Consider the following 19,889-nt stretch of genomic DNA (forward strand, 5'->3'; position numbering starts at 1 on the left):
TTTCCCCCCCCCCCCCCCCCCCCATTATGCAGCCTATTTTCAAAATTTACATTGCTTCTAGGTTATAAAAAATGTTGTGAACACGTTCTACAGAAGTGTCAATTTCAATAATTTTTACTTTATTTAAAAATAATTATCAAAAGAAAAAGAAGTATAAACAGTTCCTGTAAATAGATACTAAAGAAAATACATCTTTTTGCCCAGGTACTTTTTCACAAAAATGCAGGCTTCCCCCTGCCCCGAATTGTTTTAAAGGGGATTTAATGCATCTGTGATTTTGAGTAATAATTTGAGTAGAAAATCTGGTTTGTCAGCATAGAAATATTTCAATTTGTTTGAAATTATGAAACCGAACTGTGGTAGCATATTTAACACAAAATAAGATAGTCATAGCTACAGCAGTCCGGATTTATTGGTGAAATGATTTAATAGAAAAAAGCAGTTTTCACAAAATTGACTTTTGACAAATTTTTCAATTTTCTCTTTGATATAACATAGCAAAACTTTATTGTTCAGACAATCCAATACCAGCTGACAGTTAGCACCCATGGAACTGGTCATGCCTATTCTCCCACTACACATATTCTTTCCGTGAACTACAGTTCTCATGATACAATGAAGGTCCTTGAATTTTACACTACAGCAGAGAGATCAAATGACTGTAGCATAACTGTAGTCAGTCTTAAGCTAACTCAGGCTAACTCTGGCTTCGGTTAAGTTAAGCTAGGGGCAAAGCTTGATTTGCCTCTCACCCTAACAGTGAGTGAGAAGCTACTGTCATCACATATTCATGAAATCATTAAGCTAAGACATAAAAAGAGATTTATAACTAAGAATTTGTGTAGTTTGCACTGAAGAACTTACATTTGTTAGTTTTTGGAGGGGAGAGGAGGCAATCGGCGAATATTTAACTGCTCTTCTTACACTGTTTGGGCTTTCAATTGTAACTGGAGACCACAGTGACTTCTACACTTTCTGGTCTAGCACAGCATAACCTCACTGACAAGTGATCTCACTGGAGGACCATCTTCCGAGAGAAAGGGCATCACAATATAGGGCTTAAACGAAATCAGAACTTCTGAATTTGACAACAGAATATGATTTATTAATCTTTTTTGGCTTTTCCCCCCACTATTTTTCATGGCTCATAACTGTAAGAACCTCTTACCTCAGCAACCATTTATCAGAATGAAAGAGAACAAGCTCTTCAGAGCTTGTCTGTAATGCTCTTAATTAGCCATAGCAATCACTGTTGAACAAAATGAGGTTCTTCTTTACTAGTTTCTGAGTAAGACACTTCCCATTTCCAATATGCCGTTTTAAAATCAGTCTAATGATGCACTATTTTGCACGGAATTTCAAAGCTCAAAAGGATCAAATCTACTGCTTAAGACTTGAGAAACCACATAATACACTCATTTTAAATAATGTAGCTCTTACGTAGTTTCTACTCACTAAGTATCTTGTTTCAGGTGTCCTTTATTCATACTTCAAATTTTATAGGCTTCATTTACTAATATGAAAGTCCTGACGAGATTCAGCAAAGGAAATGGGAAGGTGGCAGGCTATAAAGCATTTCAGCTTTAGCTGCTGGTAGACACTTAGTGAAACATTACCAAGTGATCAGGTTTATATAACAGATATATTCTAACATTTTATGTCATTCACATTATTCTGGCATCAAGATTAGATGGGGAAATGGATTCTGTACTCAATTGCTGGGCATATGAACAAACAATGGAAATGCCAAAATGACAAATGTCCTCCAATTCATTTTACATGCTTTAATTTGCAGAAAACTGCAGAAGCTCACACTGGAAATTCCTGCAGGATTAGCCTAAGGAGGATTGAACAGGATGATTCAAATCCTTCTAAATATTTAGCAACTCGAATATTCTCTGATTATTTTTAATGACGTACCAGAGCTTCTGCTTTCAAAAGGCTGGAAACATGTAGCTGGGAGAAATCATTTGTATATGACTCTGTCTCCCTTTTACGTACAAAACCTTTTAGCTGAAGGGGTTAACGCTACATGTTATTCTGCTTAAAATATATTCAAAACCAAGAGAAGGGTGAGCTCTCACCTAACAAGGGAAAAAGACAAGGGGCAATGCAGGCTTGCTTACCAAGGCCAAAGAGGAGCCAGAGTTTCCCTCTATTTTGATTTGCAAAAGCAGATTTATTTTTCTTGCATCTTTCGTGTGAAATACAAAAGACAATTGTATCAACGGCAAAATTCCTGCAGAATTTATCAAGGCCAGTTTTTACTTCTGTGTGGTTTTGATTTTGACATGTACTTACAAACCTGAGTGATGCTTCCAGCTTAAGACCTGTCTCATTGAAGACTATAGTTTTATCTAAGTTCCTCACTAAGTTTAAAAATGTGAGACTCTAGCTCTTTGCAGGCATCTTAGTATTTTTCAGTGTTATTTAATGACTTTTTTATGTGTTTACAACAAAATGTGATAAGCATTTGTGATAGGGCAAATAAGCATTTGTGATAAGCAAACTGTGGTAAGCAATTTACTGTGGAAAAAAGCAATACTCTTCTCTTTAAGAGGAAAACATGTAAGATGTTCCTGGTGTTAATTCTTATACAAATATACGTTCCTTCACATGAGTACTCTTACAGAAATGAATAGGATTGCTTAAGTGGGTAGGTGCTCATCACTCTGAATATGGATAGCAAAACCAAAGTCCAAATAAGGAATATGAACCAGACTCAAATACAACAGGGGTGATTGAAAGTGATTCTTAATTTTGAATTTCTTGGAGAAAGGCCAGACTGTAATTAGATTTTCTGAACATAATTTCCCCAGGGATTTCAATAACTGCAATACAAAAAGCTAATGTGGGTTTCCATACCAAAATTTTATTTGGCTTGATTTGTTTAATAATATCCAAACTGACTGTGTTTAAAATTTGTACTATCCAAATTCTCCCCAGCAAGAACTACAACACTAAGTTTCAGCTAGCTGAAAATTCAGTCTGCAATCCTTTTTACAACCTAAGCAAATTTAAACCCCCAAATGCAAAATTTAAAAAAAATCATGCATTGATGCTATCTATTATCTTTTGCTGTATAAAAAAGGCATGTGCATTGTTTCTCAATTTTTAATATCTTGTGAAACAGTGTTAAATCATATGCCAGGTAACAACAATAAATAATGATTTATGAGGATACATACAGAGGTTTTTTCATGCTGACATGGCTTTTGTACTTGTATTTTTCTCCTTCTTAACCATGATTTCAGTTCACATCAGTGCTCTTGGCTTGTAGTTTTTCTGTTTTTGTAAACTTTGATGTATAGGAGGCCATAATATATCACAGACAGTTTATCTTCTTTTGGGCTCTAATTCTTCATAGAGCTGTCTATTCTTCATGAAAATGTACAATTGATTTAAGTCTTACTCATGTATGCATAAAAAATCATGTATAAGTAATTTTCTTCTCTTTTTTCTCTGTTAAACTACTTTATGATAAACTATTTTATCATAAAAATCTGTAAGGACACTATTTCATCTCTGAAATGTAATTTAGGGGAAGATCCGGATTATTAATATTTAGAATATTTAGGAAGAGGCATTGTGATTTGTAAAGCCATGGGTATCAGTTGGGATTTTAAGTGCAATCACTCCAACACCAAAGTTTATGTCAGAATTTAACCTGGTGGCTGTAAAAACTTTGTGCTGTTTTTGGCATGGCAGCAATCCCCTTTTTTCTTTTTATTGTGCAGCGGTGGGGCTTGCCCAATGTCACGTCAGATGGGGAGAAGAGGCAACGCAGAGCGCTGAAAGGCCACTGCTGTGTCAGCTAATGAGACCCCGTGTCACAACCTCTACAGCGGCTGCAGATCATGGATGGCAACTCTGTCAGACCTGCAGCACTCCACTGTAAAATCTGAAGTGAATACTGGAAGTGATGTGCTGCCACTGGTAAAAGCCAACCACCACGCTGTTCCTACTGACAAGATTCATTAGACAACTAAACTACTACTTTTATCTTAGCAGCGCAATCAAGAACCAAAAGAGTGCAAGGAAGTTACAAATGGAGGAAAAGCTGTATAAAGAGAGAAACCAGCCCACCTGACTTCTCGGTATTTTGTGCAACCTGTGTTCCTTTAGCACTATTATCCTGTGTTTTAATGTTTTCAGGTCTTTACATGCAAGGGTTGTCATGGGCAGATGGAGGATGATAAACCCAATACCCATTTATTGAATTGCCTTTTCTCACCTGAAACGTAGTCCTTAAAAAAAAACCCCAACCAGAAAATACCCCACCTTCTTACTCTACAGCATATTCATTATCAGATCAACTCACACTACTAATTAAGTTAAATTCAACTGCTAAATAATTCCCGAAGAGCCAATTTATCTAAGGTAGTATGAGCACATACTCATTTCTCCTTGTACATCACCAGCTGTTATTAATTAAATTCTAGTCACTTCAGACTGCAACTCTGAAATAATTGCCACTATGGAAATACTTCTGCACTGTACTTAACTGTGAGTTCACCTGTTACTTTACTGATATTGACAGTAATCTGAATATAGGTAGACACCACTCTAGTTATTTCATTTTCAAGTTTGCGAGATATTCAGAGGAATGTGTGGAATTTTCAAATTCGTTTCTTGAATGTAAAAAGCTGTGTCATAAATACACATGAAGTGCAGAACTGAGTGTGATGGATTATTCTCTAAAGAAATCGTCTCCTCTCTGAAGGTGTAATATACCTTTTCAAGTTCAGAGGAGATCACAGTGGCAGCAAGTGAATTTTCCCTCTGCAACAGCTCCTCTCAGCTGGCTGCTGTACCAAGGTGAGGGTTGAAGTGATGCTCGCAATCTGCTTCCTCACTACCCACCTTCCACCTACATCTTTGAAGCATCTGTGGGCTGATGCTTTGACAACCGGTTGGTCTCTGCTGTGCAAAGACTGCCAGGATGAACAGGTATTAGGACAAAAAGGTGTATGTTGCGCTCCCTTAAGCTTCTGTAGAAATACATTGCATTTAATTAGTCCTTGCAGCAGAAGGTTCAAAGAGATCTTCATTACAGATAATGAATAATATTCTTGCATGGAAAAGTTTTGCAACCAGAGAGAGACGAAATTGTCTTCTGGATGCATTTCTCAGCCCACTGGTAAAACTTTACTAGTCTCTCCTGAAATCAACTACGCTTTCTCAAGCTTCAGTCATCATAGTACATGTAAGAGAAATGAAAATCTTAAGTTCTGAAATATTTATTAATCCCATGTTTCAGTGGAAGTGTGAATAAAATCTGCTTACTTCCAAAAAGTAAAATTCTTGCATTTTTAATAATACACTTCCAATATATTGCGTCCTGCAAAGCTAGTTGGTATAGATATTAAAATATTACTTGATATATCAAGTTTTGCTTTCCTTTATTGCAAAGGCCATTTGTAAGAAACAAAAGATTGCAGAGAATGAACAATGTTCCATACATTTATCTCACTTTACGTATATCATAACACATTCACTATCTTTTCACCAAAGGAAAGACCCATCAAGAATGTAAGAAGAGGAACTCTAACATCTCTACAAATAAACTTTTTTTTTTCATTCTTATTTGGTTTATGAAAAAATATAAGTGCTATGATATTTCTGAAGTGATCTACGAGCACAACTTTTTTCACAAACAACTTCTGGAAGGTTATTTTCTTTTTCCCATTACTGTTATTTAACTGTAACACTATAACCATGATTAGAAATTCACTTTGTGAATTTTTTGTTGTATGGGGGATGATGGGAAACAAATGCTGTACCCTTTAATGAGTCACCCACTGAATTCACAACTCGCCTGCTGACTTTAAGTTATGTGATAATTTACAAAACAAAACATTTCATGTCTTTCATCTATATACTGCATTTCACGTATTTTCATGAAAACATGTACTATGTTTTCTTGCATTGGGTACTCTTGTTTGTGAGCAGTTTCTAACCTCCTATCTAAATGTAAATTGCTTATGCAAACAGATTATTAAGAGAGAAGTGAAACGAAATCCTTAAGCCCTTTCCAAGTAATACAAAGGAATATGTTTATGATAAGTTGCTATTTTTTTAAAAGTGAAAATAACACTATGAACTAAGGTCTACATTTAAAATGTAACAATAATTTCAGTTTCCTAAAAGATACAAATCAATTTCAGCTTAAGAGCAGTGAATCATCATCATTGTCCTCAAGTTATGTTAATTATAGCATTTTAAGTCTTAAGCAAATGGCTTAGAATCTAAACATATGAAAGAGAACTGCAGACAAAAAAAGATGGTATGTATATCAAGAAGGTCTGTAAGTTAGTCAAATCAACAGTTCATATATATGTTTCACCAAGCAAATTCACCAAGAACAGCTCTTATTCCTAGAATTATTTTGTTTTAATCTTGCAACTCGTATAGCCATTTTATGTAGATTTAATTGGGCACCCTGAGGTTGCCCAAAGACATACACAATCTTATTGGAAGAAAATACTAAAACAACCTGACATTCATTAGCTACTGAGAAGCTACTTTGAGCCAAATTGTCTATCCAGCTTTATGTGGTGATTCTGGGAATAATTTTCACCATTAGTTTACAAAATGACTAAAAGAAACCTGTTTTATGTAAATTTGGGAATCCTGCTGAGGTTCTTGACAATTGATAAAATGGAATGGAGAGAAAACAACCAGCGCAAATAAAAAGCAATTTGCATGAATTCCGGTCAAATGGAAAGAAGCTAATGGACATGGCATTTACTTATAAGGAACTTGCCTTGTAAACTGTAGATTTCTCCAACGCTGTTCTGCCGGGTGATATGATGCCAATATGCACTACGAGGAAGTGAGATCGACTTGGATAATGTCATTGGTTCAGACAGACTGGTCTGGAGCTAAAAACCAAAGTAAACATAAATGGAAGATCACACATAACCATACTTGATAGATAATCTCAAAACTGTATATTGAACCAATGTTGTTATGAAAATACTACTTCCTGAATTACCACAGGTTTTATACTATCATTTAAACTGTGTTATAAGCATCAGCACTGTAAATGCTCAGGAAAAAGCTGCAAAAGTGTATTTGGATATATAGGTTCATTAGCACAAGTTAATACTAGGACATAGGAATATGTCCCTATTTTTCTACAGCTGTTCTTGCTGCTGCCAGGATTTTGTTATTTTCTTCTTACAATTTACGATAACGATTGATTAGCATATGCCTTAAATCTTAAACCCCTCTACAATCACATTTCTTTTTGGTCATTTAACCTGCATATTAGATTGAATACCCAGAAAGATGCTAAGAGAGAATCTGAGACAACCAGCAGAGAATTAGCAATGAAGAAATTAATACCCTAATCCTCCACTCAAGTGGAGGCATCTCATCACCAAGAGCAGACTACAGCCTCAAGAGCAAATTTTCCCAGTCTGGGGGCTTCATGTAACCAAAACTGTGAATTGCACGGTAAGTGTCTATGTGTACAAGAGCCTCAGCACATAAACCTGACAGGAGGAATATAAACTTTTTATTAAAGAGAGCTCTGTCTCCAATGCACTATAGATGTGAGTGCAAGACAAGACTAGGCTACAGAAAAAAAAAATGATGGAGGATTGTGCATACTGACAACCTCTTTGGATATATATCTATAACTTAAGCTTTTTCTGTCTAGAAGAAAAGAGAATACATCTGCAAAATTTTTGTAGCTCTGGCTTTACAGAATATAAAATGTGATCAGTAATTTGTGGGATCTAACAAATCACAATGACGCTGTGGGGCATGTGATTTCTTCAGGGGATGTCTGAAGGATCAACACTGAAGGATCAATTATGTCTGAAGATTTAGAGTGGAAAACCTCTTCAAGGGTGTGCCTAGAAACCCGCATTTGCAAACAGTCCAGCTACAGAGCAGAAGGTATTCAAGGTCTGGATCATTTACTGCAAGCTAGTGATTAACTACTAGGGATTCCTCATTCAGAATCATAATGGCAAATTAAAAAAGACATTTTTATCTGTGCAAACTCATGTTATTCTGTAATAAAAAGAAACACCCTTTAGAGACAGTATCCACAACTTATAATCTATATTTAAATAATCTACAATTTATTCATTTTTGAGTATTAACACAGACTGGTGTGCAGCAGATATTTTGCTGCAGATCAGTCTACTGTAATTACTTCTGTTGTTGTTTTCTTGAGAATTGTCATCAAAATTACTCCCTGTCTACAGCTAATGTCTTTTCTGCTCATTTATAGCCAAATATTACATTTCATTTTTCTGTGGTGCACATCATCACTGGAAGCTATTCAATATGAAGTAAAGAGCTTGCAGAAGCATTTCCTCCATTAAAAAAAGTTCAAAATCCTTATCATAGGAATTCTATTTTTAGGGAGACTTGAGAATTTAAAGTTTATTGATACAGATAATTTCCTTTATTGTGGAGATCAGGGCAATAACAAACCTTCTAAGTTATTTTTCCATGTTAGTATAGCAGGGGTAATAAGGGTAACTTCATTGAGTAAGAAAAATAAATCAAATCATGTAACTTCAATATACAGGTGATTTATTCATAATTTATTCACCCAATAGGTAAATTATAGTCTTGAGGCAATAGGCAAAACTTTTTATTAGTATGCATTCTGAAAAAAATAATTCCAGTAAAGGGAACAACTTTGACTATGGTTCACTATCTCAAAGCTAAATCCATGGACTAAACTGAAGTGGTAAAAGTTGTATCATTATTCCTGATCTGAGGTGATTAGTTCCTGCCTGATCTGACCAACATTAATGCAGAAGAACTTTATATGCACACATTAAAGCTTTGAAAGAATCAGAAAGAACCCATTCTCATTATAAATTAAGGTAAGAACTGCTCTAGTGCAGAAGATCGCATTGCGAGCATTCACTGTACTTTGTTTTCTCAGATTCTCTAATTAAAGAACAACTTCTGATATCTCCTTTTGGGCAAGAAGTATCACCATATGCTAAACTGCAATAGGACCAGATGAACTACATTTCTTTGGGGACTCCATATGGAGAAAATGCAATTTCTATTTTATTAAAATATCATCCTTGGAAAAAACATACTTTAAAATACTTTGTCCATTTTGTTTTTAATTTGAGACTTAAAATATAAACATAAACATACAGATTTGAAGACCTTATCACATTGTATATCATATAAGGGATGATAATATAATAGCACATTATTTTGTCCATGAAATTATTCTTACTAATTGTTAGATCACCATTAGCTACAATTTTGCTTTTTATCTTTTTTATCAATATAAAAACCACATTATTGGTCAAATGTAATTGACAATGACAGAATGCTTACTCCTACAAACTGCTGTTTGTAAAAATCTTTCTGCATTCAAGGAAAATTCGATAATCTGCTGACAGAAACCTAGTTTCTCTAGAGACCATCTTATATGCTAGCCTGTGGGTGTTTCAGATAAAAACCCTGAAACCAAGGTGAAGAAAACAGGCATATAAACATCCATATAATCAATTGTTCATATACTACTAAATAGCTTTTTGCTATATAAATTATTACAGGTTAAGCTAGAATTTCATGTACAGAGATCTACTGTTTCATAATCCCATTTTCCCCAACTGTAAATGAACTTCTGGTAGTTAACAATGTTAAAAAAGAAGAAGAAAACAAACAATTTGTAAATCATGGAAGATGAACCAGAACTGTTTGCTTGTTAAATAATTAGTCACTCAGGTCTGAGACTTCTGGTGTTCCAGACCAGCGGAAGAGATCACTCCAGATAAGTTCAGAGACTTTATCCTAGATACGCTTCCCTTTTGTCTTCTTACTATGCCTTGGAAAAAACACTTGACTTCTCCTCTACCCTTTTCTGAATCAGCTAAGTCAAACAGAGAACACTTCACTATGGGAAAACAAGTAAATAACCTTTTATTTTTTTTCTTTTCTCAAAACATGCAGACCATTGGTTTCCTACACAGGTTTATTTCTGTCCTTAATTTAACACAAACATAACAATTCAAAAAATATCTTTAAAAGTTATTTCACCTGTCTTCTTAAGCCTATTTACCACTTACAAAATTAAATCGACAACTCTGAGTATGGATCCCTTCTTATGTAAGAAGCCAATGTTCAGCTGTTGCTTCCAGACTTGGCACATTTTCCTCAGCAGCTGGCAAAACAGCTCAGATGTGTTAGCATCAACGGTACAGAAAGGGCCCACAATGGCAGAGGTAGCACAGTCACATAGAAGAAATAAATGCTTTGATCTGGGAATGAATTTGAGGTGATTCTGCCCCTCTACTCCAATGTTATGAGACCCCACCTGCAGTACTGCATCCAGCTCTGGGGTCCTCAGCACAGCAAAGACATGGACCTGTTGGAGCGGGTCCAGAGGATGGACACAAAAATGAGCAGAGGGATGGAACACCTCTCCTATGAGGAAAGGCTGAGAGAGTTGGGGTCGTTCAGTCTGGAGAAGAGAAGGCTCCAGGGAGACCTGATTGCTGCCTTTCAGTACTTAAAGGGGGCTTATAAGAAAGATGGGGACAAGCTTTTTAGTAGGGCTTGTAGCAATAGGACAAGGGGCAATGGTTTAAACCAAAAGAGGGTAAATTTAGATAAGATATAAGGAAGAAATTTTTTATGATGAGGGTGGTGAAACCCTGGCACAGGTTGCCCAGAGAGGTGGTAGATGCCCCATCCCTGGAAACATTCCAGGCCAGGTTGGACGGGGCTCTGAGCAACCTGATCTAGTTGAAGACGTCCCTGCTCATTGCAGGGGCTTTGGACTAGATGACCTTTAAAGGTCACTTCCAACCCAAACCATTCCATGATTTCACTGAGGTTGTTTTTGCAGTCTTGCATCTATGAACTAACCTTAATCTTTGATATCTAGGTATAGAAATATAGAGGAAAGTAAAAGCAGTATACTAAATTAAAAATGTATAACAAATTAATGTAACATTAAATAAAACATGCATCTAGAATGATTTTGCTGCAAATATTTCTCAAATCTGATGAGAATTGAGGAAATGGAAAACATAATCCAGACTTTTTTGCCCAATTTAAGAGGGAGAAAATGATGATGTAATTAGAACTTGGGTGAAAAGAAAAGTAGAAATGCATACATCAAAACCACATCAACTCAGGGATATTTTTGGTGGGAATATAAAAAAAAAAATCCATCACTGAAGCTTTTTTGTTATCTGACATGAAATATCTTGTAGTTAGGTTTCCTACAGTTTCTTCCAGAATCTTTCTTTGATAAGATACCTTTCAGACAGCGAACATTACATTTCTTTCCTGTATCCAAATCCAATATCCAAATCCAAAATATCCAAAATATTAAGTCACATGAAACCTTTGCATTGCCAGCAACAACTTTATTTTTCTTAAAGGACTATTTGATTAAAATAGAAATAATAATAAAAAATTATTAATGTGTCACTGTAAGTAGTTCCTCATATTTTTTCATTATTGCTCTTTCATGAGACGAGGCTTAAGGGCTAAATTTTCTTTTAATTCCCATAGGCCACGTCCATTGACTTAAATAGATTTGTTACTCTGGTATCAATAATGAATACAATTCCAAGAATGGAGCCTGTTAAATGTATTAGGGTTCTGAGCTTTGATCTGCTTAGCATATTATTCTCATTTTCTTTTTACATTAAAAAAGTCAAAACACTGAAGGTGACAGAAAATACATTTGGCTTGGGGAGAAGAACTGAACAATATACAGTTCATTCCAATTTTTTGGCTGCAATCAAGGCAGTTGTGTTTTTTACAGATATGATCTAGAAATAGGTTACTTTATTACAGATAAAAAAACCCCATCTCATTTTACATTCTCATTAGAGCCTTTAAACAAATAGCAAGAGAACTAGGTCACAGAAGACTAACAAGATTTGTAGTCTAGAAATACAAATTAAATTTCACTATTTAGATTTTTTTCTCTATAACTCTAAAGTAGGTTGCTTTGTGTGTTCTGCCTTGAAGAGGAAGAGGGGTCAAGAAATATATTTCACTTCTTAAGTGTCCATTACCTGACAGTGGAATAGCACAGACTCATTTCACTGGTATCCACAGTGAAAAATTACTAGAGTTTAAGAATCACACTACCTAGAAGGGAGCATCAGCTGAGTTAGAGAACAAGGAGGGAAGAAGGGTTTTTTTTTTAAAATGAGTTTTCAGTAATGACCAAGAAAAAGGTGTCATGTTTGCCTTTTTTTGCAAAAGCAGATACTGTTGTCCCATGTTCAACTTGTTGAACAAAAGATCTGTTCTACAAAAAGCAGTTCCCATCCAGTACTGTGAAACAGATTATTCCTTCTTAAGCACAGTGTTTTACCCACGTTTCTGTTGAATTTTATTCTGCTGTTCCAAGCAATTTTTCCAACTTGTCTTTTTGAATTCTGTCTCTTCATTGACCCACTTCCACATTGGCTTATAAATGTAAGATCTGGAAGTCTAATTATTGGATTGTGCCTTGATCCAGAATTTCTATGAAAGTACTTAATAAAACTGGATGCAAGATATATTCCTATGGAAGTCCAATGAGAATATTCTTCCCTTTGGTGATGTGTTACTAATAACTACTTTCTGGTTATAATTTCCCCATAACCCTTTGCTCATGATCACTTAGCTTGCTTAGAAAATAGTCATGTGTTATTTGGACTATGTTCCTTATTTAAATGTGCCTACTATTAATATAAACACTTACAGGTATCAGCATACTATTTATTTGCTATGCACTGCTTTATGTTTATTTTTATGTTTTTATCCAGCTTGTTGTTCTGGACAGAATACACAATATTGGCAAAACCCCCACCAATATATGAACTCATAAGTCTTCTGAAAAGATGTATAGAAAAGCTACCTGTGAAAGTAATTTCAGTGATTTCAGCCTTTATAATATATTCTTAGCATTTAGGTTTTCAGTAGCTATTCTAACCTTGTTATGACCTTTTAGAGAGTTTCTTAATCAATTATGGAGGAAAAAATCTCAAAATAATAACACCGCTTTGCAGTGCCAAGGTGGATGATGATTATTCTTTGGCGGTGGCAAAACATTATGTATGAATAACAAAGTAATGGTGAAAGAAAAGCAATGGTGAAAGAAAAGCATTCTGAAGGGAGATTCAATGGGACTGATATTTTTTTCTAATCTCCTTGGCCACACTATAAAGAGAGAATTGGGACATTTTGCGCCTTTTCTGCCAGAAGTGTGTTGTTTTTTTTTTCTTTCCTCTAAAAGAAGCTCATAATAGATCACTTTGTGGTCTGACAGAATGGATTAATGTTGGAGAAAAGTAGCTGGATTTTACAGCACATTGGGATTATATTTGTTGAATGTCAGTAAGGTCTGTGTCTTCACCCATATTCTGTCACAAAATTGTGGTTTTGTTTCTTTCATGAAAGAAGGTTCCTGTCTATGGAAACTACTAATTACTGTGAAGGCAGAAGATCAGGTTCTTACATCTTTACAAGGTTTGAGCCATTGTACTATACATAGGCAATATAGGAAATACTTTATGCATTTTTTTATTGCATAAAACTATTCACTAATAACATGTGAGATGATGCTGACATGAACAGAGCTGAGACTACTTCAAGCCTGACTATACAGTACGTCTTAGTGGAAGCAAACACAACTAAATGGTAGGAGTCTCTAACACATCGGAGGAATTGCTAGCAGGTTGAGATAGTTTCTTCAATAAATACGTTTATATATGACAGAGAATCCAGTATTGCGCAGACATTATTTGCAGGTATCGATTGTCCTTTCTGTTACCATAAAACAGGAGCTTTTATGAAAGAGAGGTGCTGGATGACATGAAAGAAAAGATTTTGCAGGTAGACATTTGCTGACCTGAAAATATACAGCATTTGGGAGTAAGAGTGTGTGGAACTGTAAAATAATTTCTCTAAGCAGCATCACCCAGGGCAAAGTCTTCAAGTTTTAAAAGTAAAAAAACTAGGATTTTTGAAGATGCTCAGTACTCATAGACTTGTTTAAAGGTATGGCTATTTCCAGACGGGAAATGGGGATGATCAGAGCAAAAAACCACCTAAAACTGAAAAGCAAAATCCAAAATAATATCACATCCCTACACAGTTTATTCAAGTAAAAAATGGAAATGAATCACAGTCCTAGAAAGGTTCATCATGATGACTCATGAATGTTTAAAGCGAAGGTGGGTGGCATAGAATGCACTGATACAGATCAGCTTAAACTCTAGGTTATTAGCTTAACCTTCAAAGATATGTTCTAAGGGTCATTCATCTCAAGCAGTTCATCAGTAAAATGTTCATTTACAGCTTTGTGTCATTTAAAAAACAAGCAGTGAATTATGTCCATCATTATGAGTGTTTGTTAGTAGGTAATACAAAATACAAGGTAGTGATAGGAGGGCTAGGAGGAGTTTTGGTCTTCACTGAATTAAGGAGTTAACAGTAGCCAGTAGAGCACAGGAGATGTTATTTGGTTTGCCAAAACAACATTGTGACTGGGAGAGGTGCCTGAGAACAGGAGGAAAGCCAATGACACCGCTATCTTCCAGAAGGCCAAGAAGGAGGACCTAGGGAACTTCAGACTGGTCAGCCTCACCTTGGTCCCTAGGAAGATGATGGAGCAACTAATCCTGGAAATCATTTCCAGGCGCATGAAGGATAAGAAAATCATCAGGATTAGTCAGCATGGATTCATCAAAAGGAAGACTTTTGGATTGGATTGATCAATCCAGTACTCTTCTGTGATGAAATGGCTGGCTTGGTAGATGTGGAGAGAGCAGTGGATATTGGCTACTTTGACCTCAGGAAGGCTTTTGACACTGTTTCCCATAAGATCCTCACGGAGAAGCTGATGAAGTGTGGGCTGGATGAGAAGCCCAATTCAGTGAGGTGGACTGAAAACTGGCTGAATGGATGGGCTGAGAGGGTGGTTATCAGTGGCATGAAGTCTAGTTGGAGGTCAGTAACTAGCAGGGAACCCCAGAGATCAATAGTGGGTCCAGTCCTGTCCAACATCTTCATTAATGATTAGAATGATGGGGTGGAGTGCACCCTCAGCAGATATCTTACAGAACTGGGAGGGGTGGCTGATTCACCAGAGGGTCGTGCTGCCATCCAGAGGGACCTCGACAGGCTGGAGAAATGGGCTGACAGCAACCTCATGAAGTTCAACAAGGGGAAGTGCAAAGACCTGCACCTGGGTAGGCACAACCCCAGGCACCAGTACATACTGGGGGCCACCAAGCTGAAAAGCAGCTTTTCAGAAAAGGACCTGGGGATCCTGGTGGACACCAAGTTGAACATAAGCCAGCAATGTGCCCTTGTGGCAAAGAAGGCCACCAATACGCTGGGCTGCATTTAGGAGAAGCACTGCAAACAGGTTGAGGGAAGTGATCCTTCCCCTCTACTCAGTATTGGTGCAACCACACCTGGAGTGCTGGGTCCAGTTCTGGGCTGCCCAGTGCAAGAGAGACATGGACATGCTGGAAAGAGTCCAGCAAAGCACCACTAAGATGACAAAGGGACTGGAGCATTTCTTCTGTGAGGAAAGGCTGAGAGAGCTGGGACTGTTTAGCCTGGAGAAGAGAAGGCTCAGGGGGATCTTATTAATGTTTGTAAATACCTGAAGGGAGGTGCAAAGAAGGCAGAGCCAGGCTCTTTCCAGTGGTGCCCAGTGACAGGACCAGAGGCAGCGGGCACACACCGAAACACAGGAGGTTCCCTCTGAACATCAGGAAACGCTTTTTTACTGTGAGGGTGACTGAGCCTCTAAAGAGGTATTTGGGACACCTGAAGTCCTCAATATTGAAGGACAGCCTTTCTGACTTCACAGAAGTTGCTTTGGCCAGTTTTAGACACGGCATGAAAAAATATCCCTCAGTGGAGAACAGATTTCAAAAACTCTCTAGCATGTAGCAAGAAAGGTGAAATAAGGATGAACTCAGAATGTCCCCAGTTGGCAGAACCGTACCTGAGTTAGTTTGGGGCTGAAAAATTGGATTTCTAAGGTTTACATAGGTATTTTGGCAAAAAAAGGCTACAATATGTATTAAGAGTGTTCACTGCAGTTATCTGAATTTCATTCTTTCTGATAAAGCAAATGCCTTGGACCTCACAAGCTTTCTTATGAAGTTTTTCTTCTATTGTCTAAAACAGATCAGTAGTTTCCAATTACACACATTTGTGGAAATCACATTTCTTTTAGCTACTTCACTTCAGTATATAGAAATTACTGGTACCAATGAATTTTAATAAAATGACAGGAAGACAATTTTCCGAATACTTGCTGAAACAATAATCATCAATAACCTTTTCATGAATATTCCTTATTAAGCTTATCAGTGCGTGACTCCAGTATTCAGTTAACACACATAGTCTTGCTGACCTCTACCTTCTGACATTTTCAGAAGTTAGTTTTATATGTCATACAAAGGGATTTCAGTTCAAAAGAAAAAAACAGCAAACCCAGAATATATAAAAATTACTATCATGTAGCAAAGCCCTCTTAGATGACTTTTCAATACCTTCCAAAAGAACACATTTCCTTCCTTTTAACTAGTTATTTTTAAACATTACAAATGCATCTTGAATCATACATACTGGGGCTAGTTATACATATGCAATGTACACGAATATAAATTATTAAGTTTTAGCTTTGAATTATACTATATTTTTGTAGGTGGGGGCTAAAAACCCATGCCTGGGCATATGAACACACAAACATATTAGTTTAATTTAAAGTAATTTATTCATTTAATATTTAGTAGCTCCATTGCCTTTAGTGGGCTTTTACAGATTTAAAATCAACTGAGAAGCTGGTATATAAAAATAAAGGGCTATTCTTTTCCACTGTGTGTGCCCACACACATGGGGATCACATCATGATCATTTATATAGATAGATACAGCCAAAGAGTTCTTGACATTGCTCAGTTTTAAAACTGCAATAAGCAATCATTCAAAAGTGATGCACACACTTCTAAATAAATACACATAATGTATCTTTGGAAATATTTTTGGGGGTCCAGAAATGATTTAAAATGAGAGACAAGATTCTCCAAATCACAGTCCAAATAAATTTCTGCATATAAAAGAAGCTAGTGAAATTTCTGCTTCCTTACTCATGCTTGTTTACTAATGTAGCAAAAATAGCTGCAAATCAGGAGCCCAATTTGGAAAGGGGGAAACAGAGAAGTGTTTGTAAATTGCTGTGTCTTTCAACATACTTGCATCAGCTTAATAAATCCTACAACTGGCAACCTCTCTCCATTTAATTTGATTTTCTGACAATAACTCAGGTGGTTTTTTAACCCTGGCAAAAGTTGCTTGGTGTAGTAGAGGCTGTAGTTCCATGACCACATGCCCTATAAGTCAAGCCCTTTGAAATCCATGGTTGCCATTTAACAGAACAATCCTTTGCCTCTGTGCTGGTAATTTCCAGCTTCATGAAACAAAGGAAATAGAATTATACCTGTTGCCATGGAAATCTGCAACTCCATCACTTTTTTCTTTCATGTAATACAAAATGTATGCAAAGGTGATCACTGAACAATATGTGGGAAACATTATAGAAATGCCATCATTTTACAAATGATTTTATAAAATCTCACAGCTAGTGGCCGTTGCAACTTTTACCACTATGTCCTACATGGAAACGATTAAGAATAATGAAGAGACCACAAGTTCTTCCATTTTATAAACAAGAACCTATGCTGATTTGTCAATGGATTTTGAATCGCAGACACTGTAGAGATATGCATTCAACAGCCAGCCATATGAATCCATATGAATCTTGCCTGGCAGCTACCTTTATGGAAATTGATTCCGACAGACTGAATATGTGATGAGAATAGCAGCTTTTACCCTGAGACAGTCATAAGTAACAGAGCGATGTATGCTTCTACCATAGCATGGAAAATCTTCACCAAGCCCTTGCTGTTGAATACTGCAGAACTGAAATATTTTTGAAAAACCTATTCCTGCAGCTTAGATGAGTCAGTACTCCAATACTTTTTAACATCTTGATCATCAACATGGGCAGTGGGACAGAATCCACCCTTACCAAATCTGGGGATGATATCAAACTAAGGGGAGCAGTCAAACACCCAGACGGGAGGGCTTCCATTCAGAGGGACCTCAGCAAAGCAGAGGCAAGGGCTGACAGAAGGCTCATGAAGTTCAGCAATGACAGATGTTAATGCTGCAAATGGGCCAGGGCAACTCTGTGCACAAGTACAGCCTGGGGACTGACTTGCTGGGCAAAAGCTCTGCCAAAAGGACCTAGTGGTCCTCATGATAACATGAATGATCAGCGTACGGGTGCAGTGATGGAGGTTAACCACATACTGGACCACAGTAGCAAAAGCATGGCCAGCAGCTTGGGGGAAGTCACATTTCCCCACTATTTGGCACCGGTGAAACCACATCTGGAGGTTCAGCTGTATTCACAGAGCCTTCAGGTTTGGGCCCTGGCACAAGAGAAATGTCAAACTGGAGACAGTCCGGCAGAGAAACTCTAAGAAGCAGAATATGATCAGTGACGCTGGATTAAGTGTCTCACGTTTATTCAGCATGAGAAAGAGACGGCTAAGAGAAATCTAACTCCAGTTTCTCTCTCTCTCTTCTTAAAAGTATGTTGTAGAGAAGACTGTTACCAGCAATGCACAGTGAAAGGACAAGAGGCAACAGTCACAGGCTGTGGCAAGGGAAATTTGGGGCAGACTTAAACAAAAATTCATCACAATGAGAGCAGCCAAGTCCTGGAACGGCTACCCATAATCTACATCCTTGGGGGTATTCAAAACTTGTCTGGATAAGACCCTGGGTAACTTGGTCTAGGTTTGATGCTATCCCTGCTCTGAACAGAAGATTAGGGGAGCTGACCACCAGCAGTCCCTGCCAATACTAGTTTTTCTGATCCTATATTCTGTGGGTTTGAACATCTGAGAGCTAATGACATGTGCTGTGCCAGTGCGCTAACCTGACATTATTTTCCTTACTGTAGTAGCTGCATATCTTTATATAATATAGCAACTGCAGTAAGTGAAATAATGTCAAATCAACAGTTCAGGGACTGTATTGTCTGTACTACTGTCTTACATTTCTGATTGCTGCACAGTGCAGAGCAGCTGATAAATAACAACTGTTAGCATGGCTGGAATCATATGTGGGGTATCAGTAATGTAAGAACAATGATGCAAGGCTGAGCAAAAAAGGAACATAAACAACCCCTATCTGGACAGGCTTTGATTAACACATATCAAAAGACAGCTTGTACTTGGAAAAAGTGCCCATATTTCAGATACCTTTTTTTTAGATACTAAATATCTGTTGTCTTCAGTCTAAACATAATCAGATTATTATAAACAATTTTCATGGTAAAAAATCTGTCATCTTTATAACAAGGAATGGAAGCAGAGAAAAACAGCAAAATGAAGACAAAGGGTGAACTTCACCTAATTTTTGTCCTACGAACAGGTACCTGATGAGCCAAAGCACAAAAAGCACAGGAGAGATTTACAGAGTAACTTTAGGACTATGATGAGAATTTTTGATCCCCTCTCAGATTATTACTTTTTATGTCTCCTATTCTCTGAATAGCACTGTGCCCCTCTGTAAATCATTGATAAAGAAGTTTCTTATTAATCAGAGACAAAGCCTTAACTATTCCCTTGGGTGATATAAATAACTCCTGAACATTGCTGCTGAAACAGAGGAAGGCCTTGGTTGACAGGAGACACAGAATGATACTGTAGTTCAAAAGACTGATGAAAAACAAGTAAAAAATAACTTTTTCAGAAGTTAATTCTTCTGTGAGTAAGTAATAGACTTTGATTCAGGATTTGTTTTGTTGTTGTTTTGTTGCTGTGATATTCCCAGCATACAGCTGAT

At 36.9% G+C, this 19,889-nt stretch overlaps 1 protein-coding gene across 1 annotated transcript in view; it reads right to left on the reverse strand.

Annotated features, from left to right (window-relative positions):
* The window catches only part of DOK6 (docking protein 6), a 254,005-nt gene that overhangs the window by 35,414 nt on the left and 198,702 nt on the right, over positions 1 to 19,889 (reverse strand). Inside the window, exon 7 of the mRNA XM_010583294.1 lies at positions 6,767 to 6,884. Within this exon, the coding sequence (XP_010581596.1) occupies positions 6,767 to 6,884 (118 nt within the window). The remainder of the gene's footprint in view (positions 1 to 6,766; positions 6,885 to 19,889) is intronic.

The sequence above is a fragment of the Haliaeetus leucocephalus genome, unplaced genomic scaffold (genome assembly GCF_000737465.1).
Source record: "Haliaeetus leucocephalus isolate CR32 unplaced genomic scaffold, Haliaeetus_leucocephalus-4.0 Scaffold889, whole genome shotgun sequence".
Taxonomy (NCBI): Eukaryota; Metazoa; Chordata; class Aves; order Accipitriformes; family Accipitridae; genus Haliaeetus; species Haliaeetus leucocephalus.